The following is a 17132-nucleotide window of genomic DNA, read 5'->3' on the forward strand; positions in this document are numbered from 1 at the left end:
AGTAGGTATGGATTATGAATTTTTAGCTTTCCTTGGTTTTGTAGCCATAGATTACAGCCCCAGACACAGCCTTCTTATAAACATGTGCCATTGGTCACAAGGAGGATAGGGCATTTGGAGGGAGATAAGCCTTACCTTTTACTGGAAGATAAAAGTAAATCACGAGTGTTGTCTTATCTTTCTTTTTTCCATTCCTTTCTTAGCTGTAGCTGTGTGACAGATTCAGGTTAACATTGAGAAGAGGATGACAAACCTCATGGGTTCTGTTGGGATAGTTTTAGTCACATTTTAGGAGAAAGTATTGTTAGAAGTACAAGAACAGTTTTGTGCATATTAATTTTTTTTTTTTTTTTGGTCTTTTTTGTCTTTTTCCGTGTCCGGCAACGGATCGCAACCCTCAGTGTTGCCCCCGTACCGGACCGGGGACCGGCAACGGGATCGCAACCCTCGGCGTCGCTCCCGTGCCTCGCTCAGCCAATGAGCGGGAACCGGTCTGTATGTGGGATCCGAACCCTCGGGCGGGAGCGCCACCGCGCTTCCCAAGCGGCGCACTATCCAGTGCGCCACCGGGCCGGCCCATACATATTAATTTTTTTACTATCACTTCTATCAGTGTGTCAAAGCTTGGGACATTTTAACTTTGCTTTTCTTCCTATATTATATCTTAAGGTGTGACTGCCTCTTTTTGGTCTAAGTATTTTGATAGAAAATACTGGGCTAGAATCTAGTGATATTTTTCCAGATCATATTGTTCTTGAAAACTAGTTCCATTTGAGAGGTACAAGTATTCATTTCAATTGTAAAGCACTTTATGAACCCTTAAGTATATCTGTTACCTTTTGCCATGCTAGAACTTTCCAAGTACAGTGAATTGTCACTAATTTAAATTAATTTTTGAAGTACATGTAGTACATTTTTTTGTTTTACGAAAGGCAGTTTTCTTTTTCTTTTCTTTTTGGCCGCTGGCTGGTATGGAGATCTGAACCCTTGACCTTGGTATTATTAAGCACCATTCTCTAACCAAGTGAACTAACTGCTTGGCCTACACTCAGATTGTTCTTTTTTTTTTTTTTTTTTTTTTTTTTTTTTTTTTTTTTTTTTTTTTCCTTCCAGTTTTACTTTTTCAGTACATACACAACTAGGTCCTTTCTTTTACAAAGGATTATAGATGATCTACCCTAATGAATGTATGGAAATGATTTAGCAAAATACAGATAAAGTTTCTTCATGCTTTGGGATGCCATTTTTTTTTAAGCAAGCCCTTTTCTGATAAATAGAAGCTGCTTTAAAATTTACCCTTATTCCATCTGAATTATTTCAAAATAATAGTTAAAATTAAGAGATTTTAATGGAATTGACATTGTAGAATTAAATGATATAGTGATACTGCTTATTAAAAATTGGAAGTGAATATAATAATAAAGAAGATATTTCTGTGACCAAGGAGTAATGTTTGAACTCTCTGCTCTGCCAACAGACCAAGTCTGTATTTGAGATTGGACTCTGCAGTAATAAAATGTTTTGCTATGCAGTTCTTGGATCCATCATGGGACAGTTACTAGTTATTTACTTTCCTCCACTTCAGAAGGTTTTTCAGACTGAGAGCCTAAGTATACTGGGTAAAGAAAATGTTATCTTTACAATTTATGTCTTTTGAATTGTTATATTTTCGAATGTGTTTATTCTGATATTCTTTTAAAATAGTGAAATAAGAAAAGTAACTGACTTGATTTGAAAAAAGAATATGCGCTATTTTTTTATGTTGGGAAGTTCCAAGGAGTCACTCTCCTAACTCTAGGGTTTTATTTTTTTTCCTTTTTTATAAGTTATCATTTGTTATAAATCATATTTGGTGATTCTGAAATGTAGCAAATCAAAGCCTGTTGTAAAGTAATTATAATTTATAACTTTTTAGTGCACATTTCTCATCTTGTATGAAGAGAAAACTAGACTTAAGCTCACCAAAAACCAAATTGTTGTTCTTTGAAATTACAATTTTAATAGTTAAACTAATATTTTACTGGTTTTTTTTTGTTGTTGTTAATTTGCACATTCTAGTTTCATGAAATGTCAGTCTGATGCTAAAAGCAGAAAGTTTTGTAAAGATTCTATGGAAATTACACATTATTTAATGTATAATATGTAAAAATATATGATACAGTACATTAAAAATGATAATGCATTTCAGAGTCTTCTAGGCTTTGAAATGGAAAGTAGTGATGCAAAATTTTTAATCTTCAGATAGGCATTTTCAATCAAATTGGTTACTGCTGCTTGAACAGTGCTTTTTAAAAGGGCTGTGTGATCTATTAACTAGAAAACTCCTCATGCTGGTGTTATTGTTAAGAGCTGGTCCAGGGAAAATGGTCAGAGGACATGGATCCTAGTTCTGCTGCTGCCCTTAGCTGTGTGACTTTGGAAGAGTCATTTTAATACCTTTGAGCTTTCTTTTACTTATTTTTAACTGAGGGTGATTGTACCTCCCTCATGGAATGATAGTGAAACAAATGTGTTTAAAAGCTGCAGTAAAATGCTAGCAAATGGTAAGCGATTAAGCTTGGTAAGAAATTAAGAATTGTAAAACCCAACTTATTTTCTCTTGCAGATCTTTTGTTTCTTTTGGGTCTCACTTCATCAGTGTGCATAGTGGCAGAAATTATAAAGAAGGTTGAAAGGAGCAGGGAAAAGATCCAGAAGAATGTTAGTTCGACGTCGTCGTCTTTTCTTGAAGTATGATGCATATTGCATTCTTTTATTTGCACACTAGGAATTGCAGTCTGAGGATCATTTAAAAGGGCAAGTTCAAGAGGATAATGAAGATTTTGAGAACTTTTTAACTTTTCATTGTTTAAAAATGAACATTAATGTTAAAGACTTGATTTGAGACTTTAACCTGCTGGCAGTCCCAAATGAAATTATGCAACTTTGATAACATATTCCTTGATTTAAATTGGCTTTTGCAATTGAGTGGAATTGCTTTATAAAGCATATGGGCAGTTATTTAATCAAGGGTAAAAAAGGCAAAACCTGAACCACCTTCTGCAGTTAAAGTGGTCTAACAGTAAATACACTGTTTATCTTAGATAGATATAGTTGGTTTGTTTTTTTTTTTTTTTTTAAATATTGTACTATTTATTGTGGTGGGGCTTTCTTACTAATACAAAAATAAATATAATCATTCAAAGGCATTCTGTTTGGTTTAGAAATTGATTCCCAGGAGTGCCATATTTCAGCTACTGTATCTCCTTTTTCCTGCAATGTAAGCAGCTCAGATATCTTGTGCTACCATTTTTATATCACGTTTTTGGCATAGGTTGTGACCATTGTCGGATCACTGTTCTTTTCTTTCTTTTGTGATTGAAAAGCCTATACTGAAGTAAATGTTTGCTTTTCTTAGTAAATGTAAATGGTTGCTTTTTTTTTTTTTTTTTTTTTTTTTTTTAAAGGTATGAGCCTTTTCTTTTTTAAAGGTATGAGCCTTTGGTCTAGCAGAATTAAATGCAGGGCTATCAAATGGCATTCATGTTAAAGTAACAGTTTCTGTAATTAATTTAATCATAGAGTGAAAAAATTTAAGATTGGGCTGTAATTTTAAACATATTAACATGACATGCCTCCTTTTTGAGTTAAACACACACACACACACACACACACACACACACACACACACACACACACACACTTTGTCAAAAAGCATTTTGTCATCCCCTAAGTAGGAACCCAAGTACCTCAGCTGAATAACTGAATCTTATTATTTTTACTCCTTTTTATGTGTTTTTAAGCATATTTCTTAGGAAGTATAGACTACTAAAAGAATAAAAATTCCCAAACTCAAATAGATGGTTTATGAACCAGAGTATAATGTGGGAGATTCTGTGCTAGGCACACTTCATGCACCTCTAGCTTCTTTGACCTCAGTTGTAGCATAACCCTGAATGTGTCCCTTCTTTTACTTCTACCATTTGTTCTCTACCTTCTTTTTATTTCATTGGGCATGCTAGAGAAATAGATGGGTTTGCTTTGTATAATGCCATCAGTTTTTATGAAAGCTTGATGAGGTGAGGTACTAGTAATTTGTTATGAGTGTGTGGCAAATTTGGGCCAGAATTTTAAAAGTAGATATTCATTCTCTTGTTGAACATTTCTTTCTAAAAACAGAAATCTTACAAGTCTCACATCTTGTGCTACCATTTTTCTTTTTGTCTTTTTTTTCGTGCCCGGCAACGGATCGCAACCCTCAGTGTCGCCCCCGTACCGGACCAGGACCGGCAACGGGATCGCAACCCTCAGTGTTGCACCCGCACCTCGCTCAGCCAGTGAGCGGGAACCGGTCTGTATGTGGGATCTGAACCCTCGGCGGGAGTGCCGCCGCGCTCCCAAGCGGCGCACTGTAGCAGTGCGCCACCGGGCCGGCCCCTTGTGCTACCATTTTTATATCTCAAGTTTTTTTGCACAGGATGTGACCACTGTCCGATCACTGTTTTTTTCTTTCCTTTGTGAATCTTACAAGTCTCAAATTCTCAAAGGTTTAATTCTTCTTGAAGTTAGTGAGTTTTTTTTTTTTTAATTTTATAAACTGTCAGGATAAAGCACTCTTTAGCTTTTAATTCAATATTAAACTGCAAGTGTTAACACTAAAATATTGTTATTGATAGGGAAAATATCTATCCTTTGACAAACAGTTGAGAGTATAAGGAGCTGAGATGTCTGCAGTTTATTCTACTTTACCCTTTAAAGCTGAGTAGTCAAATGTACATTGCTCCATCTCAGTAGCTGGAACATGAAAGCCATTGTGTAATCAGCTTTTATCTTCAGTGACTTGATGTTTCATACCTAAATTTTGTATTGATTTTTCCCTCTGTTACAAAGTCTTGGAATACACATTAAGTGCATGTCAGTCTTTTTTGCATTTTAGGTTCAGAGCATGACTCATAGAAAGTAAATATGTGCCTATCCTTTTGTTTGGTTTTTGAACTATAAAAATAAAACGATTTCCTTTGATAAGTTAATGACTTCCCAGTTGGGACTGTTAGCACTGAAATTATCCATATGGATGGCAAAGACACAGAAATTAGGGGAAATTCATAGTATACAGAATCTATGATTTACAACAAAGTTAATTGTACAGTACAGATCCAGATTTTAATTTTCTGTAGTATACTAATCCAGATTAACATAGATGATTTAAATGTGCTAGTATCTAAATTTTTAATTTTTACTCTATTTCCTAGCCCTAGGATTTGCTAGAGTCCCTAACAATGCTAATTTATTTGGCTTTTTCCCTGTTAGACTACCTCATGAAGTTATTTGGCTTCAAAGTGGCTAAACATCAGGGGAGAAAAGAAAGGAGCTTGAAATAATTCACCAATTAGGTAGACACTTCTCAAATGATTAAGACAGTGACATAGAAACAGGACTGAGCATGTTCTCTCACATTTGTGCTGAGCATTGCAACAACCCAACCTGAAGAATCTACCCACTCAGGATTCAGGCTTTATTTAATAGCAGTGCCCACCTTCACAAGAATAAGATGTGTTATTTACCTTTCATATCCATGCAGGGTACATCTGTTACATTGATTGTCTTTCTGAAATCACTTTAAGTTTTGATCTCTTTCATATAGTATAAAGTGAGTATTGATATATCATATTTAGAAACCTTAATTAACATTTTCTGTCACTTGGCAATTCATAAGTATTTCAGTTCCACATGTGACTTACCCAAGAAGTTAGATGGATGAATTGATTGTCTTCTCTTTAAATGTTTATTTAGTACCTGGAGTGTGCTAGGAATAGAAGGAAGATGGCATCCCCGCCCTTCAGGAGCTCATGGACACAATAGCAGGGAATATAACTGTTAACAGGCTGTTTCAAGAAAGTTAATAGTGATCTTTGCACATTTATTTCAAAAATACACATACATTAAAGTGAATACAGCACACATTTCAGTAGAAGTTTCCCTTGATGTTGGCATTTGAAAATCTTTGAAGTGCTTTTTTAGACTGAGTTCCTACAATCCAAACAGTAGCTGATTTGCATACTAAAACATGGTGTGGATAAATATTAAAACTAACTTGTAGACTGTGCAAACAGATCATCCTGATAGTTAAGCGTCCTTTTGAGCTCATTTAGCACTTGGTATGACTACTGACTTGTTTGACTACCTTATTTTGGGTTTTGGTTGTCAAGAGTTGTTTATTGCTAATAACAAATAATGGTTAACCAGCCCCTGGTGTTAATGTAGATATAATTGTCTGCAAACATTGTTGTAGGCTTAGGTTTATAAAGAAATAAGAGGTAGTATCTTGCCTTCAGGAAATTCTGTCTTAGCTCTGGAGACCAATGTGAATACATTCAGTACAATGGTAAATGCTGTCCAAAATACTACAGGAGCTAAAAGAGAAATAACTTCATGGGAGGAGGTTATCAAAGAAATTTCCTAGAACTAGTGGCATCTGAATCAGGCCTTAAATTGGGAATCTCCAGGTGAAAAGCAGCCAGACATTGCAATCAAACAGCATAGCCTCTGCAGAGGTCTGGGTGGGGGCTGCAGGGAACACGTGAAAACCATGAAGCATTTGGCACCATTAAGGCAGGAGATACAGTGTGAGGGATTGGAGAAGAGAGGCAGGAGCCTAGTGGTGAAGGTAGAGACAGACAGTTGACTTGTCTGAGTATGCTGGAGGGTTTCAAGGTTATGAAGTGAGTTTGTTTTTTTGTCTCAAAACATGCTGATGGAAGCACAGAGGGTCAGTTGTAAAGACTAGATTAGGAAGACTGATTAGAAAATTGTGGAAACTTAAGGGGTAAAGGGGTAATTAAGCTGTGGTGGTCAGTATGGAGAGGAAGGCTTAGAATTTCTACCTACTAAGAGACATGCCTAGACGAAAGAGAAGGAAAGTATGGAAGATAGTTTCTAGCCTTTGGCTTGAACTGTAGAGCTGTTAAGAGAATAAGCTGAGCAGGCTTTTGTGGGACATGGGTCCATTTGAAATATGAAGTTTGTGGTGTTCTTGAGATTTCCCAGTGAATGTGTTAGAGGTTTCTAAGCACAGAATCAATTTAAAGCCAAGTCTCATTAATTACAAGCTAGTAGAAAAACAATTTCCCTTCACAAGCATCACATTTATTTATTGATTTTTTTGATAAAAGTAAAGCAGTAAATGAAAGTAAACTCACCTTGAGAGAATAAGATTTTTTAAAACTTCCTTTTGTATACTTAATCTGCCAACAATTGTATAAATTCAAAACGCAAGGGAAAAGATAGAATATTTCAGTCTTCTTTGTCAGAGAGCTTTCAAAATGGATCTGTTATTAGGGTTACTGACTGGAAAACACTGATCTGAATTATTGGTAGCATGTCTTTTTGGTATTTGCAGTTAAGACACACTGTTAATAGGTGGGAGTATACACGAGAAATATATCAAAGAACTGCGTAGCTTAGGGTGAAATTTGCTGTGCGAGGAAACCCCAGTGAGTGAATAGCATTAACATTAAAAATAGTTACTTGCTCTGAACAAGTACTTATGGCAGGAGAGTCAAAAACAATGTTGGTTCGTTGTTTTTTGTTTATTTTTTATTTTTTTATTTTACTCATTCTTCTTTGGACTTTTCTAGCCTTATATACCAACACAATCCACTTCCAGGTCTTTTTGGACAGTATTCCTTCTATTTGAAATTCTTTTTCCTCTGCCCTAATTTTGAGAATTTTTACCTGTATTTCAAAGCTTAGCTGAAATGCTAACTAGGATGGCCTTTCTAGATTGCTCTAAAGGGGGTGTGTGTGTAGTACAATTTCTTATAAATGCTATTTAAAAAAAAGTAAATATACTAAGTTTGGGCATAAAATTGTGGGGTTTTATTTTTTAGAAAGTATTGAAAATTTGCGTCCAAGCTACTTTGTTGATAAATCTAGACAGGAATTTGGTTTCTTCTCTTTTTCATTCAAAATAAATTTAAGAATTGAAATTTGGGGAGACAAGTGAAAACAATTACTTCAGCCATTAGTTTTGATTCTTAGAAATTCTTTTCTAATCTAAACCTACTGGTGTTCCTGAGTACACACGAGTGTGTATGATGTGGTAGTAATGGCCCATATTTGTGTAATTGCTCCATTTAGACTGGGTTACTTTTGCAGGTTACTGTACAGACCTGACTTTGCTATTCATATTCCCCCTTTGCTCAGTTCTAGCCAGATTGACAAATATCCTGGAAAGGCCCACATTTCTGTGGTGTCTCCAGGGCTGTTAGCCTGGCATATCTGTCCCAGAGTTGCCCATATCACCATTATTTCTTGAGCAATAATTGCATAATTCTATTTAGTAATAACCCTTTGAGTAGAAACCACATCTCAGTGTTACGAGTACTCAGTGCCAGAAATTAGTCAAACTGTTCTATATCGGTTCCAGAGGTCCATTTCTGGATTCTGTATTTTTAGCTTTTGAACTCAAAATGTGCTTTTTAATACCATTAAAAAAAATGCTAATCTATTCAACCACATTAAAAGCAATTTTCTGTAGTAAGTATACTGAAATGCGCTTTAGTTGAGAAGTGACAATTTAGTGCCATCTTATGGTCATAAAGAAAATACTATAATGCCTTGCCAGTTGGCTCTCTTCTCACCTCTGCATCTTACCAGTGTAATATGTATATGTGAGTCTTAAAAAGTATTATCTGTGGAGCAAAATATAGGCGGCCCCAACCAAATAGGTGGGTGTATAGAAAAGTCATGACAGACTTTACATTTAGGCATTATTAGATCAATTTTAGGAAGTTATAAATTAGTATGTTTTTGTTCATGTTCTTTTCTCTGTATAGTTGCATAATAGGATTGCATTAGATTTTAAAATTATTGTTCTATATGGAGCTGGTCTGAATGGCTCATGAGTTAGAGGTGTTGCAAGTTAAGAAAACAGCTTTTTTTTTTTTTTTCCTTTTTGTCTTTTTTCGTGACCGGCAACGGATCGCAACCCTCAGTGTCGCGCCCGTACCGGACCGGGACCGGCCACGGGATCGCAACCCTCGGCGTTGCCCCCGCCCGTCGCTCAGCCAGTGAGCGGCCGGTCTGCATGTGGGAACCGAACCCTCAGCGGGAGCGCCACCGCACTTCCCAAGCGGCGCACTATAGCAGTGCGCCACCGGGCTGGCCCTGAATTTTTAACATTTAAAAAATAAAACAAACAAACCTACCTTTTTTTTTTTTCTCCTTTTTGTCTTTTTTTACTGACCGGCAATGGACAGTTTATTTTAATCCTACTTAGCTCACCCCCATGGAGCTATAAGGGTCTTTCAAAAAGTTTGTGGAAAAATAGAAGATAAGAAGAATATTTCTATGTACTTTTTGAAGTACCATCATGTTATTGAGTTTCGAGGTTGGATGCAGGCCAAATCTGCCTGCTGCCTGTTTTTGTAAATAAAGTTTTATTAGAACACAGCTACACATATGCATTTACATATTTTTTATTGCTGCTTTCATGATACAACTGTAGAGGTGAGTAGTCACAGTAGAGACCATATGGCTCACAAAGCCTAAAATATTTATTATCTGACCCTTTATAGAAAAAGTTTGCCTTTGCATTTAGTTATTCAAAAAAAGGAAAATAGGTCTGTGCATTGCATTCAGTGGAAGTGAAGTAGCATCAATTTTCTCTATCCTCCAATTTCCCAGCAGGATGTTCTCTTTGGGATGGATGCACTTGGTAGCACATTTTTTTTTGTCAGTGACTCTTCTGATTCTCCACCAAGGCTCCTATGTAGAGAAAGTCAGAGTGATTCTGTCCTCAGATAATCATCAACAATCAACAGGAAGGACATGCCAACTGTTATGAGTCCCATCTCATCGTCAATGCTCCTTATTCTTGTAGTGGGTGGAGTGTTCTGTGCTGTCCCATCTAAGTTGTTGTGTCCTTACTCACCTCCGCCCCCCTGTCCCCCACCCCTATTCTCTACTCATCAAGCTTTTATCCATCTGAAGCAGAGACTACTCCTGCCTGGTCTGTCTCCTCCCTCCCACCCCCTTGGATGCACAAGAGAAGTGGAGATTTCCCTTTCATAGGTTGTACGAACCCAGAGAAACAGGCTGAATTTGAATAAGCTAAAGTATGTAATCTTGCTTAGAGAAGACAAAGTATAGTAATAGTAGAAAGCAAAATATCCTAATAGCCCAGTCTTAGGGGAAAAATATATTTTCTAACTCATTTTTTCAGAATAGAGCATTCTAAACCAAAATGTATTTGCATAGTACAATTGTCCTTTACACTCTGTGAGAGTTGATTGGCCATGGATTTTGGTATCTGCCGGGGGTCCTGGAACCAATAGCCCAGGAGTACGCAAGGATGACTGTACCTATGTTTATATATATGTAATAAGTACAATTTATATTGAGAGAAAAATTTAACTATCTTAACCAAATATAGTCATATGCTGACAATGATGTTTTGGTCAATGACAGACTGTACAACAGTGGTCCCATAAGATTATAATGGCTATACCATATACCCTAGGTGTGTAGTAGGCAATATCATCTAGGTTTGTGTAAGTACACTCAGTGATATTCACACAATGATGAAATCACCTAACGACGCATTTCTCAAAACAAATCCCCACTGTTAAGCTATGCATGACTGTATATAAAATGTTATCAAGACTAGTAGAAATAGAAGAGATTGTGTGTGCATTGTGACATATTGACTTGAAATTTGCTTTCTCTCCCTGAACACAAAATCCAGTGAAACTAGCTGGAAACACTTTTCCTTGTATCATTTCATTCACCTATTTCTCCCATTTTAACAGACTGGTATATGGCCTCATGCAGTCACGCTTTTGAATTTTAAAACTTCCTTCCTCAACATGAGGTTCTCACCATAGAATTTTTAAAGCTGGATGGACTTGAATTTTAAGCATTATTCAGACCTCTGAAAAGAAATGCAAAAGCAGCTTATTCTGTATGGCTCAGAAAGCTGTTGCTGAACGTGGAGAGGCATGTTTTTAATACATTTATCCAAGAGAAAGAATATTGAATTTCAAATCGATTCAAGATGCAGAATGACTTTCAGCTGTCATGACTGAGATGTGTCATCGAAGACATTATGACATAAATACTAGTACCTCACATCGATCTCACTGAAAATACAAGGTCATCAAATTTGTAGTCAGGTAAGAGTTTACCCTTATACAGAAGTGAAATTCTTTCTCCTGGTCTTGGTGACAGCTTTCCAGGTGCTCCTTGTGTGCCAGCCAGCCAAATAGTGCATGGTAGAGAGCAACATCCAGTGAAACCTGGCAACCTCACTAAGGGAAAACTGGGTTAAACCTTCTTAGCACTATGGAGTAGGACCAGGATATAACCCCGGCAGTTGGAGGAAGAGGAAATTCCCAGAAAGCGATATCTGCTCTTAATTATTTTTTAATCTTTAAATATACCCAGGGCTCTTTCAAATTGAGTTTAAAAACAATACAGAAAATTCTCTGACAACAGGAAAAAGGGTTGGAGGAACATGAGTACTCACATGGGGATAATTCCTTCTGGTCTTGGTTGCCCATTGGCATTCTCTTAGCAATTCTCTACTCTTTCCAGTATGTCTTTGGCATGACAACTCTACTGAAAGTTGCTGTAATATTCTTACATTCTTGCTCTTCTTGTTTTCTTAGCCGTATTTGATAGTGTTGAACTCTTTTGCCTCTGCAAAATTCTGTCCTTTGCTTTGGCAACCCTGGTCTCATGGTGTCTTGATCTTTGTGCTGCTCCACATTCTCTCACTTCTTCCCAGATCCCTTGCTTTACTCTTAATTTTCATGTGTGGACATAACAATAATGGCTGTCATTTATCACGAGTTTTTAGTACCAGGCACTATGCTAGGTAACTTAAAAGTACATGCTATTTTATCTTTAGACAATAATATGAACTACTATGATCCTCATTTTACAAGTAGGGCAACTGAGGCATAGTCATTGACTCACTTTTATTCACAAAGGAGGAAAAGGTACTTCTAAGCCCTTTGTAGCTATATGCACTTGGATAGGTCCTTATCTTTAAGATACGGTCTTTATCTTCTGAAATTCTAATTAATTTGAATTCTTCTCCCAATATCAGTTGACATGGAAGAGTAGTAGAGATTATATTTACAGGATGTAATTTAAATTTTCAAGGTCCAGGTGTCTCAAAAAAGGCTTGTACAAAATAGATACAAGTATAATTTTATCCCCACTAAACACAGAATGATTACATTATAGTAAATGTTTTTCTCTCTCTCCAGCTTTATCCCTAAAGTATATTCATCTTAGCCATCCAGAGTTCCTTTTGTTACTTGAACTGCTAATTGAAGACAATTTCCAAAGCCTGAGGTGAGATTTCATTTGCTAGAACTGAATCAGAAAGAGCAGGATCTAAAGACTTCTTTGAAAACATAGGAAACAGTAGATTTTAAAAATGGAACATGGGATGTATAACATTCTGCTCTTACACAGAGGTGTTCCCATTGCCTCCTATACCTGACCTGAATTTTATCTCTATCTTGTAAAGCCAGGCCAAAAGCCAGGTGTGAGAATCCTCCTCTGATTTAACTTCTCTTCATCCTGATGACTCCTGTCACCTTACTGTAGTTTTTAGTCTGCATTTTGCCTTTTGCACCTGATAGACTGCTTTATAAAATGTTCTCTTGTTATTTTATTGTGGGTTGTCTTCCCAAGCAGCTTAAGAATGATTTTTGGAGGTCAGGTACTATGTCATTCTTTGGTGAACCCCTTTAGATTATCCTGTGAAGTGCCTGTGACTTCCCATCTAATACATACGGGAAGATGCACTAGGTAGGTAAAATTTCCTGAGTTCTCACAGAGAGTAAGAGTGAATAGACATTATTAGACTTGAACTTCTTTACTGCAAGGCTGGATCATTTCAATTGAATAAGCTTGATTGCGATAGCTAGAAAAGGGAACTTGACTTCTTACTACTGCTGAAGGAGAACCGTTGTAATGAAAGAAAAAATGATTGATGTAATTCATTTAACTTTTAATTAAACTCTTTAGCCCGCACACTCTCCAATTTGGTGCCTATCAAACCAGTTACTTGGTGAAGTAGAAATGAGTGGTTTTCCATGCAGGGTTGGTGGTTTTAAAAAGAAGCGTTGATGATAACTCAGGAAATAGGACACTCATATTGGTATAATTTCTAGATAAGCCTCAAACTCCAGGAACCAAGAAATAGAATTTTGTTCTAACAAAGTTCTTACATGCTTATGGTCCACATTACATCCACTGTTTTTCAAAAATACAGTTGTCCCTTGGTATCAGCAGGCGATTGGTTCCAGGACCCCCGTGGATACCAAAATCTACGGATGCTCAAGTCCCTTATGTATGAAGTGACATAGTATTTGCATATAACTTCTGCACATCCTCCTGTATACTTTAAATCATCTCTAGATTACGTATATACTTAATACAATTTAAATGTTATGTAAATAGTTGTTATTTTGTATTTTTTATTTGTATTTTTTAAATTGTATTGCTATTTTTTTTTTCTTCAAATATTTTTGATTCACAGTTGGTTGAATCTGCGGATACAGAAGCCACAATTATGGTGGACTGACTGTAGATGCACAGGACTACTCTTTTCTTGATCCTTCTGGGAATAACCGTCTCTTTGGAGACAAACAACCTCACTAAGGAGCCCCATGCACTCCTCCTTAAAAAAAAAAAAAAAAAAAAACCAAAAAAATAAAATTTTCTTTATTTTAAGAACTCTTACTTGAAACAGAAGCCAGTTTTTAGAGTTGAACATTGTAGGAACAAATGACATGTGTTTTTGCTTTTTGCAAATGGCTAAAGCCAGTTAGTACTTGTGATGTGTGCGTTTGACACTGGCTGGGCTTATTGCTCTTAAGAGCATGGTGCTTCTAGGAAACTGGAGAGAATTGTTTATCATGTTAGGAACTGGACATAGGCCTGTTCAAAATATAATAGCTTAAAGCCACCTTTATGGTTACTACTGATGGAATATACCAGTGGGAGAGGTAGAGAAGAAAGGAAGAACACAGTTTGTGAGTACAAGTAAAATGAAGGTTGGAGTATACTTTCAGATCTTGCCCAAATGTATTCATTCCACTTGTTGCTTTTTATTTTCAAGTTCTTTATTTGGAACTGGCCAGGACTTTCATAACTCTGTTGGTATTTGTAATTTTAGCAGCCTCTAGTATTTTTCAGAGCACTGCCGTACAAACATGTTTGACTATAATCTACAGTAAGAAATACATTTTGCACAATCACCTAATACATGATATGTGTATCTGGTGTTTTCCATTTTAATTTTTTCATTTAAATGACACATTAAATACTTTTCACATCCCATTAATGGGTCAAAACCCATAGTGTGAAAGCAGAACTAGAATCCAGTATTGCTGCGTTATTCCATTTTCATTTTTTCTCATTCTTTCCTCCTCCTCTAGACCTAGCAGCTGAAGATGTGTTTCTTATTTTGCAGGGGCAATTATAGTTTCAAATTGTTCTTTAAAACCTGGAGTGGGGCCGAGCCCGTGGCGCACTCGGGAGAGTGCGGTGCTGGGAGCACAGCGACGCTCCTGCTGCGGGTTCGGATCCTATATAGGGATGGCCAGTACGCTCACTGGCTGAGCACGGTGCGGCCGGTCTCAAAAAGGACAAAAAAACAAAACAAACAAAAAAAAAACACCTGGAGTGAACCTAAAGTGCTCATCAACCCTACTGTGGTATCATTTACTAAGTACTTTCAGTATATAGTTTTCTGTCTGGCATTCTCACTTCTGTCTTTCACAGCCCCGACTTTTCATACTAAAGTACAAGAGAAAACTGTTTTTAAAAATTCTTGAAATGATAATTAGCTTCTACTTGTAGGAAATAATTGAAGTAGGACTTTTACTCTTTTTGAAAACATAGCTGGCTAAACTGCTGCAATTTAAAGGTTATAGAATATTACTATTAACTTATTGAAATGGAGCATAAGAAGTACAAACATACTTTTAAATGTGCTTAGAAATATAGAAGTTTCTTAAAGCAGCTTGTATTTATTAAAAGAAGAATACAAAATACCTTGCAATTCAAAGATTATCTATTGCAATGTTTATGCTATAATAGGTTAGTCCTAAAGAAAAAAGTTCATTGTTCCAAGGTAGGTGACAAAACTTTTAAGTCAGAATTATACATCTAGTTTGATGCAGACAGTTTATTCAAGCTTGGAGGCTTCAATATGTTCCTCCAAGTTTTCAACCATTAACATTCCAAACCGATTGCTTCCCTCATACCAACACCTGGTATCTAAGGTGGTTCCCACTCTGTTCTTCAACCAGCTGGAACTCTTTTTCTTTTGCCTTCTTTTTTTTGAATTTGTTTTACCCTTTGGTAGGAATAATTCAGTAGGGGCGTATGACCTGGTGGCATTGAAAAGATGTTCATAAAGTTGCTGAGCCTCAGGACACATGCTCAGAAGACTTTCCACAGAGGTCAGTGCTAACAGTTGTTGGCACAGTCCATGCACCAGGCTTCCACTGTACAACCTGTTTAATGGGAGAAAAATGTGTGTTGGAAAAGCACTGGTTCAGTGCAGTAGAACAGCTGTTATTAACATGCCTTCAACAAATGCATCTAAACACTGACAGCTCTACTGCTTCTATAAACTTCTTATTAAAATCAGGAATAATCTGTTTCTTGGAAAGACCTGAGTTGTAACTATAGTGATTACTTCTTGGCTGGTGATATTTAAAAGCTTTTTATTAACAAATTAAATGATAGACACTTACTGGCTTTGCATCTAGCCCCAAGGTGAGCAGGCCTCTTTAACACTTCAAAGAAAAGGAATTTAAAATGACCTTGATAAGCCAAACAGGCAGTTTGTTAAAATATGAAAAAATTTAATGACATCATTTGCAAGGTCACTCAGTTGGACTAAAAACCTACTTTACAAATATAAAATGGGATTACCTGGAATCCACAAATTTACTATATATGACTTAGAGCCAGAGCTGATCAACTGGTGCCTTAGCAAATCAGTGGAGAACCATCACTTAATCAGTATAAAATCATTTTTAAAAAAGCCTTGATTACGCTGAGATGCAAGAACAGTCCTCCTGCTGAAATCATTATTAAGAGAACTGATTCCTGTTTTGTTTTAAAGTTATTTGTGGTAACTAGAGAGGACCCAGTCAAGACTGATCTAAGTTATTAAAGGAAAGGAACAGAGAATCTATAGGTCAAAGGCCAATTAATCTTAATTGGTAGAGGTTTTTGGGTTAGCTCAGATATGAAGCCCAGAGATAACTTAACACTAATTACTGCTAGGAGGCTTTTCACCTTGAAACATATTTAAAGTCCCAACATATTTTGAATGCCTCCATATATCACTTACTCAAAATTTGCTAGGCACTAGGGCTACAACAATAAATAAAATGGACAAGTCCCTGCCCTCACAGATCTTACATTCCAGGAGAGAGAGACAAACGAAGCATATATATAGTCTTACATGCTCAATTTTCTAACCATCTTTTTATCTTCCTCTCTCTAGTGCCTCCTGGACGGATAGTTACCAAGATGTCCAATCCTTTGATCCTACCACTTTTTCACTAGCCCACAGCATACCGCTATCATTTCTTTCTTTCAGAGTAAACTCCACAGTCAAACATTATAATCACTCCTTGGCACACAGGCTCAACTCCCTTACTGCCTTTCCCTTCTTCATACTTGCCTGGCAAAACAAAAACCCTAACGTCCACTATTATCCATCTAATAGTCATCTCAATAGAATGAAAGCTCCATGATAGCAGAGGTGGTGGTGGTTGTTTACTACATCCTAGCACAGAGTAGGCATTTAATAAATATGAGGGTACTTCAAAAAGTTCATGGAATGATCCATATTACCTTTTAACTGTATTTTTCCACAAACTTTTTGAAGTACCCTGATATTTGAATGAATGAGTGAATAGTATGCCAGGTGGTAAGAAATGCAATAACAGGGCCGGCCCGGTGGCGCACTGCGCTAGTGCGCCGCTTGGGAAGCGCGGAGGCGCTCCCACCGAGGGTTCGGATCCCACATACAGACCGGTTCCCACTCACTGGCTGAGCGAGGCGCGGGGGCAACACCGAGGGTTGCGATCCCGTTGCCGGTCCCGGTC

At 36.9% G+C, this 17132-nt stretch overlaps 1 protein-coding gene and 1 pseudogene across 1 annotated transcript in view; one reads left to right on the forward strand and one right to left on the reverse strand.

Moving 5' to 3' along the window:
- ATP2C1 (ATPase, Ca++ transporting, type 2C, member 1) overlaps nucleotides 1–17132 on the forward strand; it is a 138568-nt gene that overhangs the window by 120123 nt on the left and 1313 nt on the right. Inside the window, exons 27-28 of the mRNA XM_008571998.1 lie at nucleotides 1478–1619; nucleotides 2606–2730. Coding sequence (XP_008570220.1) covers nucleotides 1478–1619; nucleotides 2606–2730 — 267 coding nt within the window. The remainder of the gene's footprint in view (nucleotides 1–1477; nucleotides 1620–2605; nucleotides 2731–17132) is intronic.
- Nucleotides 15017–15562, reverse strand: LOC103589922 (annotated as a pseudogene).

Source organism: Galeopterus variegatus, unplaced genomic scaffold (assembly GCF_000696425.1).
Source record: "Galeopterus variegatus unplaced genomic scaffold, G_variegatus-3.0.2 Scaffold743, whole genome shotgun sequence".
NCBI classification, from domain to species: Eukaryota; Metazoa; Chordata; class Mammalia; order Dermoptera; family Cynocephalidae; genus Galeopterus; species Galeopterus variegatus.